Source organism: Cibotium barometz, chromosome 45 (assembly GCF_041138505.1).
Source record: "Cibotium barometz isolate CiBa-2024 chromosome 45, ASM4113850v1, whole genome shotgun sequence".
Taxonomy (NCBI): Eukaryota; Viridiplantae; Streptophyta; class Polypodiopsida; order Cyatheales; family Cibotiaceae; genus Cibotium; species Cibotium barometz.
Genome location: NC_141090.1, coordinates 11,561,416 through 11,588,255, shown reverse-complemented (window position 1 = coordinate 11,588,255; position 26,840 = coordinate 11,561,416). Strand labels below are relative to the sequence as shown.

Genomic DNA, 26,840 nt, shown 5'->3' with positions numbered 1-26,840 from the left:
AAATAAAGTCATGCACACACATGAGTGCAACTAGACTGGAAGAAACACCCATCGGCTCAGTTGTATCAGCTAAACTGTCCAAGGCTCATAATCCTTCCGGAATCTTCCCAGAACATAAATACATAAAATCTCCAGGATAGCTAGTCCCAAAAGGAATCACATCATGTCACGCTCAATGAGCCATACATGTATACCATGTCAGGCCCCACAAGCCACACATGTTCCATCATGTCATGCTCCATGAGCCACACATGTACTGTCATGTCAGGCCCGTATGCCACACAGACACACCATGTCAAGCTCCACCAGCCATACATGTATGTCATGTCACGCTCCACATGCCACACATGAACAGTAGAAAAACATAAGCTGTGAGGCATCATTACACTGGAATATTGTCCTTCTCAGGACAACATTGCTGATCTCTTCACCAAACCTCTTCCTCGAGATACTATTAATCAGCTCCTTGCCCATATGGGAGTTGGACCCCCAAGCTAGAGCTGAGAGGAAGTGTTGAACATGTAATCTCTACTCCATTTTATCCCCTTTTTATCCAAATATTTATCTGATATTTTTAGGGATTTTTCCCATATTTTTCCACTATTTTTATAGCCTATTTTAGGCATTTATATCAATCGTGGACATTTGTCCTCCAGTGCTACTGGCCGATTGCTCTACATGAGATGTATATAAGCATGGCCATTGTGCCTTCATATTTTATTCAACATTCATTCAATACATTCAATATTCCAGTCTCTAGCTCAAGTGTTGGATCTCTCTTGGCTGTGATCTCTATTTGCTTCCGCTTCACATTCACATATTCTCACAAGGACACCTATCTTGCTGCTCTATAGCTTTCCTCCTTGAAAATCCACGACGTGCCCTTGCTGCCTTGCTTCAGGTCCTACAGACACTGGCTAATAGATGCCTTCAAATGACCCTTGATCTCCCTTTATAAGGGATCTGAAGGCAGGTCAGATTCAGGTCAGGCATTAGTTTTCAGGTTCATAAATATCATCAAAAATGTCATTCTAACAAATCCACACTATGCCCAACTTATGTCATTGGTGCACATCCTCGGCACCTCCAGGCGCCTATTGGACTGTCCAAACAGCCCAGATCAGTCCACACACGTGTGTGTGTGTGTGTGTGTGTGTGTGTGAATGTGTGTGTGTGTGTGTGTGTGTGTGTGTGTGTAAGGGTGGGTGATGGATATGGGATTGTATCCTTGCCTCTAGAGACCAAAATAGGACCTGTTAGGCAAACAAAAGCAACAATAGAAGTATGGATCATATGCAGTGCAGTGTGCACAATCCAGGATACTCCATCTCTGTGAATGTGTATATTGGAAAAAACAGAAAGGCTGATCTAGTGCTACAACTGATCTAGCCGGGTGAGAAGGTGATCTCAATGACTGAACACCTGTGCAAAAATGTGTCTGTGGTTTGCAGGAATGAGAGAGAGAGAGAGAGAGAGATTAAACTACTGGTGTTGTGATGGAGACAGTGGAGAACATTTCCATGTGCAAAAAAAACACTCGACCACATAAGTTTGCACAGGATAGAGCACACTCAGAGAAATCCAACTAAACACAACTTATGGAGCATCAAATAAAAGAATAATGGGGTACCTTGGTTCAAATTCTTTCACTTGAATAAGTTGCTTGCCATGGTCGTCCAGCCATTTTATTGACCTTTTCTCAAGACACTCGGTAGCAACAGTGGAATTATCTTTATCATTTTCTGACTTCCTACTGACACCATCGTCAAGGCACTGTATGGCACATGTAAGGTGCCCGGGCCATTTCAGATTGCTCTTTAATGGCAGGCCAAGTTTCACCACTGTGAGGTCATTTACAGGCTCTGAAGCATCATCAGCCAGGAATGCATCTTGAGGGGGCAGAGGCGAAAGGGCCTCCGAAACTGTGGGTGCCACTGAAGCATCCCCTTGCCAGCTAGAGGAATGGACAGGTTCCACCTTGAAAGAGGTGACTTCCTGACCCCCAGGAGTGCAGCAGCAGCACATGTAGGGGGCACACCTACGCGGGATGTGCTTTGAGGACGCCAGTGGGGGTTTGTTTGACAAGCACAGAGGTTGAATAAATGTTCAGCCAATCTTTTGCTTACAGGTGATGCCCTGCTCTTATCTATAACCATGGAATCCTCACCATCAGAAGAAGAAAATCATTCACTTTGAGATGCCTGGCTCTGTGCTTCAACCATCAAACTGTCATTGTTGTCATGGCCCTCATCATAATTCTCGTTGTCGTCATCACCATCACAACATCTCTATCCTTTGTTATCATCGTCATAGCATGATACTTTGTAATATGATCATCACATCATCTCTCTCAATAAGATATCCTTGTCTGTTGGTTGCTCTACTCTACAGATAGTCTTATCATCAGCATTGTCATCAACGTATAATCTCTCTACAGAGGGCAATCCCTTACTTAATGGCGCCCTGATATTTGCTTCTGCTATGCATCCGATGTATCAACATCCTCTCTCTCTAACAAGGTCTGCATATCTCTTCTCAGAAAGCTCTACAGCGCAGCGTCAGTTCAATCCCCTTTCTGCATGCGATAGCTTAGCATAATTTGAAAGAAAAGCAGGGTTGTGGAAAGAAAAGCACAGGCTTCGAAAGAACGCCTCCTTGAAAGAGTAGGGGGGTATCCTCCCGCATAAAAAAGAGATGTGGGCGAAATGTGAACTGTGAGAGCCAATGTGCATTTCTCTGTAAAACTGGAGCGGGAAAGCAAGGCTACCTGTGCAGATACGTTGCATTTGACTTCGCCCTTTTGGTTAGCGAGCTCCGTGCCCCTGCTTACTTAAATGTGAGAAAATGATCAGAAATGGCGAGGCCATGCCATTGCTGAAGCCATTCTGGGAGAGAAGCACAACCAACCATACAGCGGTGCGAAACGCTAAGATGGGCTAGGGCTGCAGCTATGGCGAGGACGACACAGTCTCGCCTAATCTGGGTTATTTATATGTGCATATCTCGACTTTAGGCATGATTCCCACCTCCCTCTCTCTCTCTCTCTCTCCAAAAAAACAATTTAATTAATGCTTCTCCTTTTATGGTGCTGACCTCTGAGTAAGGTACTAAGGTGTAGGATTGTGTAAAATAGGAAGATGCTTTCCCGGTGTAAGATCGTGTAAAATAGGAAGGTTTGCATCTATCAAGTGCACATTTACTCTTTCTTTCCCCTCTCTCTCTCTCTCTCTCTCTCTCTCTCTCTCTCTCTCTCTGGATCGCCCTCTCCCACAGCTGATGCATGATGGGGTGGGAGAAAAAGATTGCTCCTCTCTCTCTCTCTCTCTCTCTCTCTCTCTCTCTGCATCACCCTCTCCTGAAGCCTAGTTGGTGCGTGTTGCATTCTACCGACATTAATACCTCTCTCTCTCTCTCTCTCTCTCTCTCTCTCTCTCTCTCTCTCTCTCTCTCTCTCTCTCTCTCTCTCTCTCTCTCTCTCTCTCAGCACAGCAGCTGATGCATGATGGGGTGGGAGAAAAAGATTGCTCCTCTCTCTAATTCTCTATCTCATTGCATCACCCTCTCCTAAAGCCTAGTTGGTGGGGTTGCGGGCAGGAGTAGACTAGAGGTCTAGCAAGTGTAAAGGAGGAGGAGCGGGGCGGGTGGACGAGAAGGTGTGGCGACGGCTACAACTGTGCAACGAGGAGGAGGGTGCAAGAGTGCAACAATATGGCTCACCTCGTTGCCTGGTGGACGACCTTAGGGTATGACCTTAGGTGGTTATGAACATATTTTAAGTGGCAGCCACTTTAATTAATGCATGTATAAATTGGTATGTGAATATGCAAGTATAGAGGACCTCTCATTAACTTCAAGTCCTAAATTCGGTCATTTTCCAAACCATCAAGTTCTTAATTCACACATTTTTTAAAGCTTCTCGATTGTCACTACTATGAAAGCAAGACTCAAGTGCTCTCTCTCTCTCTCTCTCTCTCTCTCTCTCTCTCTCTCTCTCTCTCTCTCACACACACACACACACGCACTTTGATGACATATTATATAATAAATGATGATATTTGTGTCTTATATACATATGTGTGTCACGTGTGACACACTTGCACACATGATGCTATTTGTCTTACATATATGTGTGTGTGAGTGTGTCTCACTCACACGCAAACAACACATGATACATCATGTTAGTATCTTGAGTTTCATAATGCATCATCTGTGTCAAAGTAGAATCATGGAATTTGCAACATTGAATTGACATAAAATGTATTTAAGAAGAAGAAGAGTGTGAGCTCCCACACTACATACATGAGCATGTAAAGTATTAAAGTCATTAATAAGTATGATTGTTTTTCTTATAAATGAGTGATTTTGTATAAATGGGAAAGTTGGGAGAGAAAATTCATAACAAAGATCCATGCAAATAATCTCTAGCACTCATGGACATTATGAAAGTTAAATCTAGCATAGAAACTTTGGCATCCTTAAGTGGAAATTTAAGAGTACATATAACATGTTAGTGATAAAATGACTTAAAGCAAAAGATAATTAGCCTTTTTATGTATCATTTCTTCAAATACAGTGCAATCTTTTTTCTTTTTTCTTTTGTTGAGTCATTTAGGTTTAGTTTTCTTATAGTCCTTCTAAAAGTTGTAGAATGTCTTGAGAGAATATATGCTCATGATTTTGAATATCTCACTTACATCCATTATACTTACAAGCTAACTGTTTTGATTCTCTAAAGTCACAAGTGAATCATTAATGGTCCCCCATGTAGCCATCATGTTGCTTGCACTCCCCTTGGAATATCAGACTAGTATGAGGAGGATTAACTTCCGTGATTTGATAGAAACTTTAAAATATGTGCTTTGATGATGTTGAGTGACCACTTGTTTTGATAAAGCCATAACTACATTTCGTTGTTGGTAATGTAGACAAGGAATCCTTCTCGAAATGTACAACATGTTTCTGAGTAATCAATAATCCTTGTTCTCAATTCCAAAGATGTTATCACAAAACTTTGTCCAAATGCTTTTAGTGATTTAGTTTATTTCAATAATTTTTATCAATGAGTATTATACCATTGGCATCAAAAGCATTTTTAATTTTGAATATTTTTATCTAAAGAGTATATAGGAACTTTCTTGTATTGTTCCATTAATTATTTTTTTCAACAAATAGAAAAACCATGAAGCACTTAGACAACAACCAATAAAAAGGGCCAAACAAAAGAAACGGGTATTCATTTAGAAGGTATCAACCATTAACCAAGTTGCAAGCTATGACTCTCATAGGGATGAGAATGGACTTTGATTGAAGGGGTTATGTTAGATATAACTAGTTTACGATTACATTGATTCAATTAAGAGACTAGCAAGAGGGGGATTAAGGTTAAGATGTAATTAATTAAGGATTAGGTTTATGCAAATTAGCCTATAAACCAAAGGCGTACAAGCATTTACTAGTAGCATATATGGATAGCAATGTCCATGGCAAATCTACCAAGTCCAACTCTTAAAAGCATAGAAAGCACCTTCATGAAAAATACAAGCATCTCAACATCAAAGTAGGCATTCTTTCACAAAAGACAAAAGGAAACAAAGGGAAAGTGTCACTACTGAAAAAAAGTGAGACACTTTGTAAAAGATTGTTGGAAAAAGAAAACTGACACAGGTCATGAATTCAAAGTGATGCAAGAGAGCATGGAAAAGTCATCTCTCTATGATGGAGAACACGAGCATGGTCCCTCCCTCTTCCATGTTGGGTGTAAGGTATTCCCAATTGGTAAAGGTGGCCAATGTTGTGGCCCTAAGGCACTAGGGTGAACTTGAAAAATAGGAGTATTGGAAATGGGGAAGCGTAGTTCATGGGTTATATGATTTATTTTCTCTAAGGTTGTTTCCACGGTGGTATGTTTAAGTATTGAACTTGAAACATAGGAGTATCGAAAACAGGGGAGCATAGTTCATGGGTGTTTCCAATGTGGTATAATTTATTGTTTCTAAGGTTGTTTGTAATTTGCAAAAGGAGATGTGGAAGAGAAGGGATACTTTATGGGCCACTTGTATAGATTGCTCTTGGACCACTAACTTGTGTGGTGTATAAAGGCCAATTTGTGTGGTGTATAAAGGCCAATGGAGCTATAAAAATATACTTTACCTATGCTAACATGAGTTTCATTATTTGTGTGATTCAGTTACTTTATTTGTGTGATTCAGTTACTTTATTTGCTTAATCTCTTGTGTATCTCTTACTTTTAATTAGTAACTTTAATCATGTTCAACACCCTAAGCTTTAATCCACTGTGAAATTCAACATGCCCTTCATTACATATATACTTCTTCTATAATAAAGTTGTGGTGAATGAAAATGCAAAACATACACGGGGATTCAAACGCAACCCCCTATAACATTATTAAACATTTTATTCATCTATGTTATACTTCCAAAACACTTTCAAATTTGTTTTAGACGCATGTAAATGCACCAGAGACTCCACCCAAAAAATTACCATCCATCTCTTGATACATTGATATGTTGCTATTGATGGACCAATAATAAAGAAATAAAACCATGACAAGCATCACCATGTGGTAGTGCTCCATTTCCTTGTAATTTGTATAGATGTTATATTGTCATCCCAGTCATTGGAATCTTGTATTGCCTATTGCTCTCTCTCTCTCTCTCTCTCTCTCTCTCTCTCTCTCTCTCTCAAACCTCATTTTCCCTTCATTCTATTGTATTTTTCTATAATGCATGTGAGATTCATACATGAGATTGCATTGAAGAGAGACAAATTGTGGTGACATAGCCTACTAACTAAGCACCGTCACTTTAATGTTTGAAATACTATCATATTGAGGAAATCAAGGAATGTCTCTATCCACTATAAGACTTTGAAATTTGTTTTTATATGGTTATAAAGTCAACAAAGATGCTCTTTTAAAAATTAGTATATGTACATACAAGGAAAGGTATAAGAATGTGAGTTTAGCAATAACAAAGAAATCATATAACCTTGATTATATTTATGAGAAAACATATTTACCAATAATCATAGTTATGAATAGTAGTTATGAATCATTTAAATTCTCCAATCACAATCTCACTTATAGCTATTAAAAAGGATGCATATCCTCTTCGAGGTTATAAAAATATTTTTCTTCAATGGTTTATGAGCATATGGATCTATCAAAAAGTGTTTCACTCATTTCACATGGTAGAATCTACTATTTTGAGATAAAGTTGCACATAAAGTGCAAATATGCATGTCATAATAATGCTAGTATTGTAGGACTAGGAAAAAAAGCATGTATACTTGAAAAAATAAAATGTTCTGCTTCTTTTTACATAATAGTGCATGCTTCATGCTCTTTCAAACCTACTTTTAGTTTCTTTCACCACCATCTTAGGTATTCAAATTATATACACTTCTATATATGAGTGCCAAGGAATTCTGAATGAACATTAGCATTAAAAGTATCTTATGTTTATTATGCTTATATTAATGAGTGGCTTCAACTTATTCGAATTTCCTCAAGTCATTATCTCTTAACATAAATATACTCCATTAATACTCAATCATATACTATGCCAAAGAAAGGGTAATAAATAGATGTAATCACATAAGTGATAACCCTTGTTCTCGTAGAGATGACCTCATGGGCAAGTAAGGTAAGAAATATCTTTAATAACATCATCTCAATGTTTTGTGCTTTCTTTTTAAAATAAATATCTTCATCCCTCCTTGTTTATTGCACATTAAAAAAAAGCTTAAGAATGTGCCCTAAATACATAAAAGAAGTCATAGCTTAGAGCATTCTTTGGGATGGATACAATGAGTTGGCATGTTCATAGGTTTGTTAATCAAAACAACATTTGGAACAAGTAATAAAGATTTTTAAATCAACAAGTAATGTACATTGTGATCAATAATGTGAAAGTACAGTTTTAAATATTCCCATTTCTAAAATGTAATATATAAATAAGTAATGTTCCATTAGTGATAGTTTTATACAAGGTAGGCCCTAGATGAACCAGCTTTTCTTTAAGGATCTAAAGGATGGAAAAATTTTAAATTCACATCTTGAAAGTAGAGTTCTTCCTTTTTTCACCATGAATGAAAGTAGAGTTCTTCCTTTTTTCACAATGAATGAAAGTAGAGTTCTTCCTTTTTTCACAATGAATGAAAGTGAGCTTTTCCTCAACCTCTTCAAATGATAACAAAAAATTTCCTTCAAGCATTATCATTAAAGGATTGTTTGCAAGGAACCTGTAAGCTACTCGTAAACTTGAAAACTTCGATTTGAAAGGACAGTGTGCCAGCTTTGTGGGAAAGTGATTTGGAACTTGAAATTTCATTTGGTGGGGCCAATCATCATTAAGAGACAAAGCCACTTAGTATTATTATAAAAGAGCCCTAATCATCATTTTGGATGGATAAGGTCTTTGCTTGTTTGAAATAGAGACAAAATCCAAACTATAAGTTGAGCATTAGCTGACTACATAATAATGGTATGTAATTTATAGTGTAAAGTGTATAAGCTTGGTATATTTTATAAAAATCATAATTTAAATACTTTTTAAGTGTCTCAAACTTCCTAATTACTAGAGATGCAAAGATCGTGTAAAAAAGCCTTAACATTTCATTGTTATGAGCAAACAGACTCCAATTCACCATGGCACTAGAGATGCAAAGATCACATAAAAAAGCCTTACATTTCATTGTTATTATAAGCAAACAGACTCTAATTCACCATGGCATGGCTATGTGTATTATTTAAATATCATAATTAGATACCACATTCCTAATTAAACCAAAATATTTTTTCGCATAAAACTTTAAAACAACATCGATGGCTTTTACAAATATTATCATGTCTCTACGTGAAGAAAAAATAAGGAAGCTTGGGGGTTAAGGGTAAAAGATATATGCAACACCTTAGACTAACCATGCTCTATCTAGGAGCAACACTCCTCTTTTTTCTTAGAGAGGCCCATGCTCTATCTAGGACCAACACTCGTCTTTTTTCTTAGAGAGGCCCATGATATGAATAAAAAGTGACATAACAATTATCTTAATAAAACAATCAAGGAGGTAGTGTGTTTTAAGACCATATTCTTGCTAGTCCGTCCATAGTCCCTATCTTTTTATGCTTTTGATCTAAAACCATTCATGTACAAGGTTTAAAGAGAAATATTGAAATGTGTTTTTGAAATGTAGCAATATTTGAGATGTAAATAATAGTTATCATGATATTTATGTAAAAATGTATATGTTTAAAAATAAATAATGAAATAGCATGAAATGGTATGATTTTCCCCTTTCGTTGAGGGAAAAGTATAAAGTAATTAATATAAATACTATCCAAAATATTTCCAAATCTCTTTATATAAAGACCATTTGTATATGTAAGATCCTATGAGGCTAGTTAAGGTTTGCGATCATCCGATAAAATATTCAATCACATAGTTATTTGAAACCATTTATCTATTATGCCAAGTAATGAAATCAAAGAGTCGAGAATAGATGGGTGTGAGGAGATGATATCGAGCCTCTAAGACCATTTGTATATGTAAGATCCTATGAGGCTAGTTAAGGTTTGCGATCATCCGATAAAATATTCAATCACATAGTTATTTGAAACCCTTTATCTATTATGCCAAGTAATGAAATCAAAGAGTCGAGAATAGATGGGTGTGAGGAGATGATATCGAGCCTCTCTCTGCTCTCTCTAAAATGTAAGAAATTACATATTGTGATAAACACAAAAAAGTAGGGTAGCACAACTTGCAAATGGTTAGAGTTGGAGTACGATTCTAAATAATGGTGCAAAACATTAATTACAGAAAGTAAACAAAAATTAATGGCACAGAGGGTTTTCACCCAAGAAACTTCAATGGCATATAAACAAAAATTAATGGCACAGAGGGTTTACATGTAGAAAATAAGAGGACACTCAATGAAGGTAGATGAGTGAATGATGAATGACAATAGACTATGTTATTAATCTACATATAGGCTCCCAAGGGTAATTTATGCTCATGAGGGCCACTAGTTCCAACTTGACCCAATAGACCATAACATCCTACTGGGGGTAGTATTAGCCTAAACATTAGACCTATGGTTTATGCATAGCTTCTAGGCTTATTAAAAAAAATTTACAACATATATTGGAATATTAATCTCCACTTGCATATAGGTTGTTTGGAAATGTACCAAACCTTATCTAAGCATTCTCTAACCATCTAAACTAGAATGGCCACACCATCCAATGTCTAATTGTGTCATGTAGATGTCTATGAGGTTTGTGAATTGGGGAAACTCACAAAATAAGCTAGTTAGTACGCATGTACTTACAATCAGAAGGTAAAACATTCATTTCCAACGTAAAAATATTTTCATTCCATTGTCGCCTCTTGGGTGACATGTGGAAAAGGTAGAGCGATCATTCATTGAAATATGGAAAGGGTAGAGTAATCTGCCTCCTGGGTGACATGTGGAAAAGGTAGAGTGATCATTATTTGAAATATGAACTTATGGTAGTTTGACCCTAAATGAGTTATTTTGGGAGGCTTCTAAAAACCTTAAAGGCTTATAGATTTCTTTCTTACACATGAAGCACAAAAATATTCCTCATCTTCAGATAATGAATATTCTTGCGACTCTTGCAACAAGATTATCTTTGTGATGTGGATAAATTAGAGGAGGAGTTCTTATAAATACATTCATTGATAAATGAAAATCAATTGCTAAAGATCTTATTTCCTAAAAATGCATTTACTATCGATAAATTAAAATCACCTATCTCAAGTGGGTTAAGTAATTCCTTGATTATAGCCAATAGGATTTACTAAATTAATTTTTTTTGGGAAGAAAGTACGTTGATTAGACATTAAAAGCTTTTTGGGATGAGTGCATAGTCACCCAAGAATAAGCCATGTCTATCTTATTTATAAGCAAATCCATCTCTTGTTTAATGCATATTTTCCTTTCAAGATTATTGGGAGCGACGAGGTAATCAATATTTGTGTCATAGACAAAAAGAAAGGGAGAAAGGGAAAAGAATGGGGATAATTGCAATATTGAATCCTATCCATTTTGTAGTAAGTGAGGAGAATTAAGTTCTTATCACACTACACATGCATTTGTAGGCTCATTTCTGGTTCTTGATGTTGATTCACTATACATAGCCAAAGTGTGGGATATTTTGAAGGTCTAAAGATTGTACATGATTTTGAAAATGAGAATCTATGCAATGGAGAATAGGCAATTATATTTCTTATGAGGATTTAGGTCCAACTATGTATGGGTAAAAAAATAACAACTAGCTTAGCACTTAGCTCCTTTGAGGAGTTGAGTCCAAATATTTTTTTATCCAATTCTGTATGGATTAATTAATAGGCAATAATTTCTTATGAGGGATTTCATCCAATTATTATTTTTAATCCAATTATGTATGGATAAAAAAATAACACCTAGCTTAGCAGTTAACTCCTATCCAAGTAAGGGATTAGTTCATACCTTAGTGTGTTGAGCCAACCTTATGTGGGTATGGATTTAGAGTAACTACCAACCTTGCAAGTTGACATCATGTGTGGTATAGGACATGCATGGGTGTCATACTTGTGTGGTCTTGAGATCTTGGGAGGATCATCCTATTCTAGAGAAAGAGAAAAGGGGAAGGGCATACGGCTTTCTTGTGAGGTCAAGGGGAGAAGAGAAATAGTTCAAGAGTATACTTATCTCCCCTATGAAGGGGGAGGGAGAAGGTGGAGCTCCATTTCCCACTTGAGATGATTTGGGGTGCTATGGCATTATGTGAGTCCATGAACAGTAGGTTTCGAGCATCAAAAGGCCTTTCCAAAGATATAAGTAGCACTATTAGGGATTTCTACTATCTTCAACACTCTTAGGGTTATACATTGATGAGATCTCAAGCTTCATTGAGTCAATTGGGTGGCATGGGCTCATGGCAACAAGCATAGACAATGATACATATCCTCATATATATATATATGATATAATCCTTATCTTCTTGGACTCAATTGAGGGGTTGTAACACCACCTAGATGCATTGCATGCCTTTTTTGATGAGATGGACATCACAATGAATTTTGGGAAGACCATAAGTTGTGCACAGGACCAACTTGGAGAGTAACATGTTGACAACAATGTAGCTACACATGGAGGTGTGGTGATAAGGAGCCCGCGACCATGCAAGCAGAAGGCAATGGGTCTTCGAGGTCAAGGAGGAGAAAGAGAGGTTCATGCTTGGGGAGAGGGATGGGGTGACTTTGTTGAGGATATAGATATGGTAAGAAAAGAAGGTGTAAGGGGGAAGGTGGACAATTAGAGAAGAGGCTTAGATCCTTTAGGACTAAGGCTTCTATGAACTATCAAGTGAGCTAGGTGAAATCAAGGTTTTGATCACATTTGCAATCTACAGATAAGGGAGCATGGACGGAGCATGAATGTGGTTACTCATTGAACAACCACAAAAGGAAAGTAGCACAAGTTGTCCTATCAAACAAGTTTGTAGATAATTAGGTAATTGTAAGATCCCAAACCTGTCATCTATTCTAAATGGTCACCGAAAGTATTTTCTAAGCGGGTAGGGCACCTTACTCAGGGCCTCAGTTATAATTATCTCTACGCTTAGCTATCCCAATGGTTCTCTGGCAAAAATCCTAGTGAAAGGAAATTTTTCCAACACGTTACAATTTTTAATCTAAATGAGATTCTACAAGTTCTTTAGAAGAAGGCGATTCCTTCTTTTTTAAAACTAATGTTTTCTAACCTAAATGCATTCCCCACATTTTTCTTTTCTTGCTCAATCCTAAATCCATTGGTTGAGCCTATACTTGTTTGATCTCCATGGGTCTAACCGTCGTCTACCAACCACTCAAACTATGGATCCATCATTTCAATTAAGATTACGGGTTGTGCCCAGGTACAAGAATTATTCTCCAAGCCCCCTAGTTAACAATGGGTATCGAGGGTTCATGCATTCATCAAATATAGACACATTGGCTCTAAAAACTAAACATAACAACACTTTTCATCATTTGAATTAAGGTTGTAACAACACTTTTCATCATTTGAATTAAGGTTGTGGGTTGTGGGTTGTGCTCGGGTATAAGATTTATTCTCCAACCCCCTATTGATCCATCATTTCAATTAAGGTTGTGGGTTGTGACTGGGTACAAGAGTTATTCTCCAAGCCCCCTAGTTAGCACTGGGGATCGAGGGTTCATGCATTCATCAAATATAGACACATAACTAGGGGTTCTCCAAGCCCCCTAGTTAGCACTGGGGATCGAGGGTTCATGCATTCATCAAATATAGACACACTGCTTCAAAAGAGTAAAACATAACATTACTTTTTGTCTTTATGTTCCTCATCGTCATAACCATCATTTTTCATATGAAAGAAGATAGTATACTCATGGCCAATTTCCTTTAGGCTAGGCCAATTCCTTTAGCCCCACAAGCATGACAAGTTAACTTCAAGTCTCTCAAATGATGGCCCTATTCATTTTTGGATTTATAATAGGCAGATTGTAGAGGCAATGTCACCATATCTCTCCCTCCAAACGTGTCTAGCTTCATAAGAATTTTATGGGAGATTATCCACCAATGAGCTGTCTCCTTATACAAAGAATGGCTTGATTGTTGCTAATCTTGACCACTCAAAGACCGCACACTGACATGGCCTTTTTCCCTGAGCTGCTATGAAAGGTTAGACCTCAAAGGCCGCTTCGTCACTCCTTTCCCAACCATGCAAGAAGCACACCCTTAGTAACATACTCATCGTGAGGAGGGTCACTACCTCAATAGATAGGCCCATATAAGGCACTACACCCACATGGAATATCTCATCAATGATTTGGCTTTTCACACTAAGATCTTGATACAACATTTATAGTCTAGGCCATGCTCTCAACCACTTGTTAGTTAATTACATCAATCGTTCTTTTTTCAACCATTAGGAATACATCCTTTACAAGAGATTTGGCATCATTTAATACATATAAAAACATGGCAATCAGTCATATAAATCATCACTATTAGAATTAATCCTATCATGGGTTTTTTGTCAAAAGTGTCTTTTCATACTTTTGTTTTTCCACTTTCGATGTGATCAACAGAGTCTACCTTAAAATTTCAACCTTGAGTTCCCTTGGAACATCTCTCTTGGAGAATTTGAGTTTTTCTAGTTTTTCCTTTATGTCATGAGTATTTTTCTTGCTACATGTAGGAATCTCTCTTTTTAGTAGATATTTTGATTGTCTTAAGCCCCCCCCCTCCCCTGTATCTTGAGAATCATTCCCATTCTCTAATACCATGCATCCTTTTCTTGATTCACCTTATCTTCATGAGCAGAATCTTAGGCAAGACCCTTAGTCTTTCCATGGTTTGGTTCTTTATAATAACTAAAATCTTTTACTCAACACTAAGTTATTCCTTTTACAAGTTGGGGGTACCATTTATTTATTCTAACTTTTGTAACTTTTAAAAAATAAGGGACTAACCTAATCACTTTTCAGGAGTTGCAATTGCGGTTGATTTGAACATGGTCCCAAATGGCTATAATTCTAGGCCTGTGTTCACGCCCCAATCCACGAGTTGTCTAATGTGGCCCTCTTTATCTGAACTTGCGTCTTAACAATCTTAAATGGTAGTTAGACTGTGATATCTTGCATTTAAACATAAGGGGGAAAGACTACCTTAATCAATTCACAATCTTACCAATGTGTGAATTTGGTTAATACTTAACTAATTCAAAGGATACCTAAGTGAGGCATGGAGAATAATACGGATCCCTGTTAAAATTATCGGTCTCCGTTGTGTGAAAGGGTTATTGAGTCTTACTCTAGGTGTGAACCACCTCTTAGTAAAGAGTCGGAAGATAAGGCCTTAGTGCTTATAAATACATTATACATTGTGTGAGTATTATCATTCATAATACAATCATTGTTTTCATGTGCAATCTCTCTCTCTCTCTCTCTCTCTCTCTCTCTCTCTCTCTCTCTCCCTCTCTCTCTCTCTTCCCCTATCCATCTCTCTTTCTTCCATATCCATGTCTATGCTTCCACACACCATGGTTTGATCTCTCCACCTCTCCTTCCACTCTCATTCACTCCCTCCTAGACCTGGCCATGTTTTTAACATCATATCAGAGTAAGGATCCATTCCATCACCATGCTTCACCTTGTCCCCTTTTGTGGTTTTGGGGTTTATGTATTTTTTAAAAGGTTTTTACCTTTGTCCCATCATGATGCGCCTCTCTTAGCCCACCTATGTAGCCCATATAGTAGCTATGTTATAGTAGCTGTGTTTCAGACATGCTTATCAGCTCATCTATGTTTTCATATGTTGTGACCACTTCATAATTATTGTTTTATCTTATGGAGATTACCATGTAATAACAACCACCTATGTAGCCCATATAGTAGCTGTGTTTCAGACATGCTTATCAGCTCATCTATATTTTCATATGTTGTGACCACTCCATAATTATTGTTTTATCTTATGGAGATTACCATGTAATAACAACCCATATAGTCAGCATTTTTTTGTGAAAAATCCTATGTTGTAACCAGTATATATTCATCATTTTCTTCATTAAGAGGACCCTCTCCTATGTTGTAACCAACATACATTCAGCATTTTCTTCATCAAGAGGATGCTCTTGTATGCTCCATAAGATGATCCTTGAACTGGCAACTTTATCAGTCCATTCATCAAAGGTCTTCTACAAGAGTTACAAAGCATGGAGGCATACTTCATCGACATCATCTACAGCATGAGCGGTAACTTTTTGATGGTTCTATAAGAAGTTTAATGGATCATAAGCTTTTTCAATGGTTTGTTTCCTTTAAGGAGGAGGCACATTCAACACAAACATGTGCTTTAACTTATGATGCTACGACCACCATAAGGTCTACCTCCTATGCTTCTTTCATGAAGCCATGGCGTCTTTTGGATTCAACATTGATGCCTATCTCAACGTAGCATAAGCAGTGCTATGACAGGTAGTGCAACTATAAGTGGCACGGCACACGATGGTGTGGTGCTTCACCATAGGCTACAAATGGTCGTGCAAGCACCATTGGGTGCTACACAAGACTCGCAGTAGGTGTTGTAGTAAAACATGCAATAGCATAGGCGATAGTAGGTGATGCACTTAGCGTTGTAGGTACCAATGGGTAGTAGCAGTAGGTGCTGTATTAAAACATGCAATAGCATAGGTGATAGTAGGTGCTATGCTTAGCGCTATAGTAGGTAGGCACTGCAAAGGCTACAAAGGTAGCACTGCACAAGTTAGAGAGTAGGTAGCGTGGCATAACTGGTGGTGGCAAGCATTGCTGCATGGGTGGCTGATGGTGGATTTGAGCATTGCATGGGCTGAGGTGGCATTGCACTGGTAGCATAGGGTGCTACATAGGTGAGAGGTAGCACACATGACTTGTGGTATGGGTAAGATGTGCTGCTGCATTTGTGCCTCAAACATCGACGAGATTCTCCCTGCAAAACAAAAAGACAAATACCATCATAGCAAGTCATTAGGTATATCATTTTAATACGGTTCAGTTCCACATTCTTGCTATAGGTCTACATACTTGCAAGTACACAATACGGTGTTGGATACGTGCTCTAGTACTTGTGTTTGTAGTAGTGCAGTGTGGTTTTTGCATTATCGAGCAATGATAACACATGCACGCATGATATATTTAGGGTGCTCACTCAGGAGGACAAGCTGGATAGAACCAACTCATTATGGAGTTTTATGATACGGAATGTGTTGGCTTTGGCTATAATAAGTGTTGGAATAATCAGTCTTAGTGATTTTAAAGGCCTTTTAGTCTTGGTGTGAACACTTTATGTGTGAACCACCTCTTAGTAAGAGACTAAAGATAAAAGGAGCATCAAGGGGGGCATTCTTATGCAACTTCTAGATCTTATCTATGTATGAGTCAAGGGTCCTCTGTATGAGTTGTCCCCCAAAATACGAATCTCTTAGATGTCTTTTTGGAATTGTTGTAAAGCCTTAATGCTATACAAGGAAAATATGTATTCTTATCCTAGTTAAGAGTCGGTGGTGGGGTGACTAAGCAATAATCTCAGCTCTGACATAAGCTAATTGACATAACAATTATGGCATGGGAGGTGTGCATGGCTAGGTCACCTCTTTGTAATGATGTGATGGAGTTGGAGATTGGTGCTTCTTTTACATTCAGGTCTTAAAATTATCAAAGTCTCCATAGTGTGAAAGGGTTATTGAGTCTTTTACTGTGAACACTGTAGGTGTAAACCACCTCTTAATAAGGGTTAGAAGATAAGGTTGCTTCTTTTAAGTTCAGGTCTCAAAATTGTCAAAGTCTCCATAGTGTGAAATGATTATTGAGTCTTTTAGTGTGGAATCTATGTGTAAACCACCTCTTAGTGTGAAATGATTATTGAGTCTTTTAGTGTGAAATGATTATTGAGTCTTTTAGTGTGAAATCTATGTGTAAACCACCTCTTAGAAGATAAGGCCTTAATGCATATAAATACATTGCACATTGTGTGGGTATTATCATTCATAATATAATCATTGTATTCATGTGTAATCTCTCTCTCTCTCTCTCTCTCTCTCTCTCTCTCTCTCTCTCTCTCTCTCTTCCATAACCATGTCTATGTTTCCACACACCTTGGCTTGATATCTCCACATCTCCTTCTACTCTCACTCACTCCCTCCTGGACCTTGCCATGTTTTTTGATGATCTAGATATGTTAAAGTCCAAATTTATACCAAAATTAAAAGAAATACCCTTAGGGTTTTTGTGGATCCTTATTTACATTTGTGAGCACAACCTTGGTCAACACTTGGTTAAACAACATTGGTTCATTGATTCACTCTTTTGCCTAAAAAAGTTAACCAACAAAAGATACCTTGACACTTCTAAACATGGTTACATGCATTTCTTGTGACTTGAGTGGTCCCCTTATAAGCTTAATCAAATTATATGACTTGAGTGGTCCCCTTATAAGCTTAATCAAATTCTAATGCATGACCCAAAATGACTAAGAAAGAAAACTTAGCTTATCTAAAGTGCTTCGTTTTTATTATAAACCTTAAATCCTTGGGTAACATGAGGGACTATACTTGGGTATATAGTTATTTAGTTGTTGAAGAAACTCTTTACTCTTTTTGCAACTCGCATTATAAACTTTGAAACCTTTGTTGCATTGTAACATAGCAAGTGAGAATAACCATAAAATCAAATGTTAGAGATTTAAGATTCCCAAAAATAAACATGATTAATATTTCTCATAAACCTAACTTAATATCTATTGTTTAGAACTAGTCAATTATTTTTTAAGGGAGAAACCATCCAAAAATTATGTCCACAACTATAATGAAAGCGAGTTAGTCGATAAAAAGAGTTAGACTTATTTTAGGTTTATTAACATGATTTACCTTCATCACATTTGTATTAACAATGCTTATTAGAGTTATTTGGATCAATCCATGCATTATATCTTAAGAAAATGAATTGAATTGATTGAGTATGGACCAATAATCCATGTATGAAAGAGAGGAAAAATCAACACTTCGTCAAACTTGCAAGATATATTCATTAGTCACATAAAAATCAGGATTATTTTTATGCTTGTCAATGATAGGCTTAGTGCAATCTTTGAATTTATTCTAAAATCCACCTAGAAGAGATAAATGATCTTTTAAATCAAGCAGAATATAATTGCATCTAACTCAAATAAACCATATAATCTACTCCATAGATAATCATAAGCAAAAAATGTGTTGGAATTAGGGTTGCAGGAATGCACACACAACTTCAAGAAGATGAGGAAGCTTGAGCACAACACAGTAGTGTATTATGAGTGCCAAAAAGATAGATTTCAAGCCCTAGAAGATAATGGGCGTATATACAATGCACGGGGGAAAAAACCTCCTAGTGAGGGAAAAAGTGCCCCGGCGGTCCTAAGTGTGTTCACACACATCACTACCATAATATGGTAACAAATCCCCCCTGGAGTGATGCGGTGAACAAGAGCTAGCACTCATGTATAGGGAAGTGTCTAGCTATGTGGACGAATCCACAAAAGGGAGTAAGCCCAAAGCTTTGCGAAAAGCTTCGAACTTCTCACGAGGCAGAGCCTTTGTGAATAGGTCTGCAAGGTTATCCTGTGTTGGCACATAAGCCAAACTGATCTCTCCTGCAGAGAGTCTCTCCCTGACATAATGGTAGTGCACCTCAATGTGCTTCGTACGAGCATGGAACACTGGGTTCCGCGCAACTGCCAATGCGCTCTGACTGTCAGTGAAGATGGTGGTGGCAGATGGCTGCCCAACACCCAAATCAGCCATAAGGCGTCTGAGCCACACACACTCAACCGTAGCTGTGAAAGCTGCCCTGTACTCAGCTTCACAACTAGAAGTGGCCACAGTAGGCTGCTTCTTGCTCAACCATGATATGCATGAGCTTCCAAGCATGAAGCAAAAACCACTCGTGGACACGCGTGTGTCATAACAACCAGCCCAGTCAGAATCTGAAAAAGCATGTAAATCTGGCGGCAATGATCCCCCCTTGGGATAAAACAACCCAAGATGCCGAGTACCACTCAAATAGCGAAAGATACGCTTCACTGCCTGCCAATGCTTAATGCCTGGGCTATGCATAAATCTGCTCACCTGTGAGACTGCAAACTGAATGTCTGGCCTCGTAATGCATACATAAATGAGGCAACCAACAGCTGTCTGATAGAGTGTGACATCAAAGTGATCTCCAGCATCATGAAGACTCAACTTCAAACCTGTCTCCATTGGAGTAGCAATAGGCTTGCAGTCTTCAAGGCCAAATCTCCGCAACAATGTTTCAATATACTTTGTTTGACACAAAGCAATACCTCCATCACACTGCTTAAATTGTATCCCCAAATAATGATGCAAATGCCCCAAATCTGACATCTCAAAAGAGGCATTCAAATCAGCCTTAAAATCAGCAATATGACTCTCATTTGGTCCTGTGAGCAGCATGTCATCGACATAGAGAGCAATGATTAGATGTACACCATCCACACGTTTAGCATACAAAGTGCTTTCTGTTGGACTATTTTGAAACCCATGTGCAGTCAAATATGCATGTATTTTTTCATACCAAGCTCGTGGAGCTTGCTTTAAACCATATAAAGCCTTTTTTAACCTGCACACTTTGTTTTCCTGCCCTCTTTGAACAAAACCACGAGGCTGCGATACATACACCTCCTCATGCAAATCTCCATTTAAGAACGCAGTCTTTATGTCCAGCTGATGTACATTCCAACCATTATGAGCTGCTAATGCACAGATGCTACGAACAGTGGTCATACGACATGTGGGAGCAAAAGTCTCATCAAAATCAATGCCCTTCTCTTGAGCATAACCTTTTGCAACAAGCCTAGCCTTATGGCGATCCACAGTGCCATCAGGCTTACGCTTCAATTTGTATACCCACTTAGTGCCAATGGCCTTCTTGCCAGGGGGCAAGTCACATAAAGACCATGTACCATTCTTCATAATAGCATCGTATTCTGCTTGCATAGCAGCCATCCAATTTTTTGAACTTTGTGCCTCATCAAATGAAACAGGCTCACTTTCATCGCACATACTAGAAACAGCCAATGCATAACAATCTGACGCATAAGAGGCACCATGAGAGCCAGAACGAGTGCGACTAGACAAAGGGGCATCCAACTTGCTGTCACGCAAAGTCTGCACCAGCCATCTAGGCATATTCCTAGAGCCCTCAATCTCTTGTCTCTCATCCTCAAGTGCATCATGCACATCTGCATCAGATATAGGCTGATCTGTGCCATCATTTAAAACCTGCATAGGCTGAAAAACTGCCTCATGAGGTATTGCACTTGACTGTGCACCACTGAAAAGAGGCAACAATGTATCATAGACATCACGTGAGCTGATATCTGTCTCCTTAGTACATGAAACCAAGGGCTGAACTGCATCTTCCACAAATACAACATCACGGCTAACCAAAATGCGCTTTGTCTGTGGATGATACAAACGATAGCCTTTGCTCTCAGCACTATATCCAACAAAAATACATTTGACAGCTTTGTCATCCAATTTTCTGCGATGTTGCACAGGCACTAATGCATATGCCAGGCAACCAAAAACACGTAAATGGCCAACAGATGGCTTGCGGCCATGCCAAGCCTCATATGGAGTGACAACCTGTAATGCTTTGGTGGGACACCTGTTTAGTACATAAGTGGCACACATGACAGCCTCAAGCCAAAAACCATGTGGTAGACTTTGACTCTTAACCATACATCTTGCCATTTCCATGAGAGACCTGTTTTTTCTCTCAGCCACACCATTTTGCTGTGGTGTATACGGCACTGTACATTGGTGTTTTATCCCACGCTCAGCCAGAAATGCATTAAATTCTGAAGACATATACTCCCCCCCTCGATCTGAACGGAGGGTGCCCATCTTACTTTCTGACACATTTTCAGCCATAACCAAAAACTGTTTGAAGCACAAAAACACTTCGGACTTTGCCTTCAAAGGATATACCCATGCATGCCTGGTAAAATCATCAATGAAAGTCACGAAGTAAAGGTAGTTTCCAAATGATGGAGTTTGCATGGGACCACAAACATCACTGTGAACAAGCTGCAATCTGCGTTCAGCTCTCACTGATCCATCTTTGGGAAAGGAAGCACGCTGCATTTTACCCAATATGCAGCCCTCACAAACATGCTTGACAGGTGCCTCAAGCTTAGGCAAAGAAGACACCATTTCAGATTTCTGCAGGCGCAGCAAACTTGCAAAATTCAGATGACCAAAACGTGCATGCCACAGTTTTGCATCTGAAATAGCCTGCGTATCCATAATAGCACATGCTGAATCCTCTACACATTTGCCATCCATATTGAGCTTATACAGCCCTCGACATAGTGAACCAGATGCTACAATGATGTCACCACAAGAGAGATCATGAACAGTACATCTGTCATCCACAAATTTTACAACCAAACCTGTTTTGGCAAATGCGGAGACTGACAGCAGATTCTTTTTGATCCCTGGCACATACAATGCATCAAAAAGTGTAAAGGTGTTGCCATTTGCAACATTCAGCACAATCTTTCCAACTCCTTTAACGGGATAAGAGGAGTTATTGGCACAAGTGACAGTATTCCCTGTGGGAGCAGACTCAAGGAAAGTGAATAAACTGAGCTGCGAGGTGATATGCTTAGTGGCACCACTGTCAAAGTACCATACATCTGAATCTACTGCAGACATACATGTGTCATGCAAAGATGGGTCATAACTGCACTGCGCATTGAATGCCCATTCTGTATCTAGCACAACATTAGCAGATTCATTGTTAGAAGGAGAGGCATCTGCAACAGCCATACTAGCCTCTTTCTTCTTAGCCTCTTTCGCAGCCAGCTTAGGACACGCTTTGATGACATGATCATTTCCCTTACAGTACTTGCAAAATGTCTTCTGTTTGTCACCCTTCTTCTCATCTTTGTCTTCCTTCTTTGGTTGCGCAGCATTTGCAGATTTCTGCTTACTAGAAGAAAAGCCAGCTTTACCTTTCCCGCTTCTCTGACTAGCAACAAAAGCTTGATCTGCGACACGCATAATATTCCTGTTTTGCCTTGACTGGTCTTCTTGCAGCAAAACAGAAACTAACTCCTCAAATGATAAGGCATTGGGATTGCCTTTCATCATCAAGCGAAGAGTGGAAGCAAAACCCTGATAAGAATCTGGTAGACCATTCAAAACAGTCTGCACAAGTGAACTGTCAGACAGGATTTCATCTGCAGAAATGAGCTGCTCTTTGAAATCCTTGATCTTTGTCAAAAAGCTATCCATAGAATCACCTTCGTTCATATGCTCACTCTCCAACTGTTTTCGGAGATAAGCAACACGAGCCTCATTTCTTGCCTGATACAATGTGGCAAGTACATCCCAAGCATCCTTAGAAGTCCTGCAGGAGCGAATATGTGGGATAATGGTACGTTTGACAGACAGCGCAATCAAGGCATGAGCCTGCGCATCTCTACCATCCCAACGAATCTGCTCTGCTGAAAGTGGTGGTTCTCGAACGGCTGCTACAGCACTTGTGCCTGCACCATCATCAACAGTACCTGTTTCTGATGTGTTTGCAGCATTCCCAGCCACAATAGGACGTGCATCAATTCCCTGCACAATGTTCCATAACCCCTTTGCTACCAATACATGTCGCATCATATATGCCCACAATGGATAGTTGGTGCCATCCAACTTATCCTCAGCAGCCAACATGCGGAATACATCATTGTTGTCAGCCATGGCCAATGACTGTACTTCTAGATGTAAATGCTGTCTGTAAGAGGTAAACCTGTATAAAATCGACCTGTGCTATGTAGCACAGCCCAAAACAGACGAATGGGCACCTGTCCTGCAGATTTCAATCTTGACAGAAAATCTGCACAGTAGGACGATATTGCCTGCGCAGTACTTGGAATGCAAAAACGGAGGGCGAAATGACCTCAGATCAAAATTCTGAAATGACCGAGCCCTACGGGCTCACCCAAAGCATATACTAACCTGCAGACGCTCGTGAAACCTCGTCGCAATCGGAGGAGATGAAGCGGCAGGTGCCGGTGATGCTGCCCGGGAGGAGGAAGCCTGCTCTGATACCAATTGTTGGAATTAGGGTTGCAGGAATGCACACACAACTTCAAGAAGATGAGGAAGCTTGAGCACAACACAGTAGTGTATTATGAGTGCCAAAAAGATAGATTTCAAGCCCTAGAAGATAATGGGCGTATATACAATGCACGGGGGAAAAAACCTCCTAGTGAGGGAAAAAGTGCCCCGGCGGTCCTAAGTGTGTTCACACACATCACTACCATAATATGGTAACAAAATGGTCATAACCTAGTCTAAAAGCCATGCCTTAATGATGAGGAAAGCAAGATTCTTAGGACTCCATGTGGCTTATAGGTTGAGCCATGGTCTCCATAGATCAATCAAAATATCACTCAAGTGTTATACAAACCTTGCCACACCATAAAGTCCAACTTTGGCATGCCCATGAAGTATGGAAACGTCATGAAGTGAAGCCCAAGTTAATTAAGAACCTACATATCTTCAGCACCTTCATTAAGAAAAGATTATCCTTCTTCATGATTCTAAAAAATCTTCATTGATGCAAAATTTACTTGCTTCTAAGGTTAAAAGCTTACAAGATAAGGGAGTATTTTGTCACTATTGGATTCAAATGTCCAATGTTTTCACTCTATGTAAAAAAGTGAGAAAAGGAAGTATTTTGTCACTATTGGATTCAAATATTCAATGTTTTCTTACTTTATGTCAAGAAAGACTATGGTCATATATGTTGATGACTTAATTATCATATGTGGTCATAGTGATGACGATATTTATGAGGTGAAAATGCTTCTTAAGAAGAAGTTTGAAATGAGGTGATTAGATCATGTGATGGTATTTGGATTTTGCAACAAAGGTAGTATGGACATATTATCCAAATATGGGATGACATGGTGTAAGAAAATATCAATGCCATTGGAGAAGATAGAAAAACATGAGGTTGTCTATACAGAAACATGCAATCTCTTAGGGGGACCCTACTATGTAGTACAGGCGCATAGCAGGTAGCTTGATTTACATGACTATCACCAAGGTAGATTTGGGCTTTGGTTGGATTGGTGAGTTAATTTATGTAGGCCTCGAGGAAGCCATATTGAGATGTGGCTAGGAGAATGCATCTAGAACCAAGTGGGATCCCAAGAGCAAGAGGTGTATCTTTTTAGAGGACACAAAGGCAATGAAGGGCATGACACCTCATGAATCTTATTCTAGTAAGAAATCTTCACTTGTGTATTTTAAAACATTTGGTTGTGACTACATTGTGCATGTTAGATTCATCTAGAATTAAGTGGGATTCTAAGAGCAGGAAGTGTATCTTTTTTGGATATAGTATGGGAGGGGTAGTGTCTAAAAGACAAAGGCAAAGAAGATATTTAACAATCATGATGTGGTGTATTGACTATACAACACAAAGACAAAGCAAATAACTATCTACCGTGATGTGGTGTTTATGGAATGGCCTCATCAGGTGGAGGAGTAGGTTTCATTCACATTATCCTTAAATAAATAGAACTACCAATGATAGTACTGACTCTACAAGAGGTGGACCATTAGATGAAGACGATAAGCGTGTAGCATGCACGGACGAGCTAGCGCACCCAAAAATACATGCTTCGATAAGGCTAAGGTAAGCTCTTGGCTTGAACATATTTAGCTTTACCAAGGACAACCCTAGGACTTAGCTCCATTTTTATATCCATTACGAGCTAATAAGATTATCCAATATTTGTTATGTGTTGATTAGGAGGTCACACTTTGAAAAACATACAGTTTTGGAGCCATTGGATGTGTTTGATTTTGCTTTGAAGTCTAGTTCTTATTAGAGTATTCTATTTCCATCTATTGGTAGGGCAAAGCCTTGGTTCTTTGGTGATTTACATGAAATTTGAGCCCAAGAGGCTTAGATTTCATTGTTTTAATCTAAGGATTAGCTTAGTAATTATGATTAGCTTATTAATTATTTTGATCTAAGGATTAGCTTAACAATTATGATTAGGAGTGAAATCTACTCTTAATCATAAGGATTAGCTTAGAATTTATTTTTATCTAAGAATTAGATTTTATCTAAGGATTAGCTTAGCAATTATGATTAGGAGTGGAATGCACTCCGAAAACATGAGCATTAGGTTGAATTAGAGTGGGATTGCTAATTTTTGTTCATGCATTTCATAAATTTTCATGCATCATTAGAATTGTAGATAGGAAATAAAATAATTAAAAAACACTTTATATCACAACCATTAATTATGATTAGGATCATTAATCACACCCCATCAAGTTCAAAAAATCACAAAAACCATAAAAAACCAAGCCAAAAACCATAAAAAACCAGCTCTCGGCGGGTAGGGGACATAAACCCATAGTCCTGTACAAAAAGACATAAGTCTTGACATATGAGATTATAGACATGAGCTTAGATACGGGAGAGCTAACATGTGAACTTATAGACATGAGCTTAGATACGTAAGAGCTAACATCCATGTCCTTAGAAGAATTTCTTGTCATACAATCTATACTAGCTACAAATTCTAAGGAAAATTCTCGTCGTTCATAATTATTAGAGAATTAAGTACACTTATTATCCACATAATTGCACACCAACCCTATCAGAGGCCCAATTCCTAGATATTCGTGTCCTAGGTAAGTTCATCTCATACAAGGAAAGTATGTGAGCTAAGAGGTGTGAGCCTACAGATGTGAGTCTATAGGTGTGAACAAGGGAAGTACATGAGCTGAAAGGTGTAAGCCTACACAGTTGTGAGTCTAAAGGTGTGAACAAGGGAAGTACGTGAGCTGAAAGGTGTGAGCCTTTACAGTTTTGAATCTAGAGGTATGAACAAGGGAAGTACGTGAGCTGAAAGGTGTGAGCCTATACAGTTTTGAATCTAGAGGTATGAACAAGGGAAGTACGTGAGCCGAAAGTTGTGAACTTGCACATATGTGAGTCTAAAGGTGTGATCCTACATACGTGAGCCTGGAGACGTGAGTTTAGAGAAGGCAGGAACTTAGATACATGAGCCAAGACATGTGAGCTTGGACACGTGAACCTACAAACGTGAGCCATACGTGTCTCTTTTGTTGTACCACCATGGAAAAATGTTCCACAATACACCCAATAGCAAGCACATGTGAGCTTGGACAGGTGAACCTACAAACGTGAGCCATACATGT

The 26,840-nt window shown here is 38.6% G+C and overlaps 1 protein-coding gene across 1 annotated transcript in view; it reads right to left on the bottom strand.

Moving 5' to 3' along the window:
- The window catches only part of LOC147612438 (uncharacterized), a 53,669-nt gene extending 50,616 nt beyond the window's left edge, over positions 1-3,053 (bottom strand). Inside the window, exon 1 of the mRNA XM_086783043.1 lies at positions 1,631-3,053. Within this exon, the coding sequence (XP_086639169.1) occupies positions 1,631-2,025 (395 nt within the window). The 5' untranslated portion in view covers positions 2,026-3,053. The remainder of the gene's footprint in view (positions 1-1,630) is intronic.
- Positions 3,054-26,840: the final 23,787 nt, after the last annotated feature.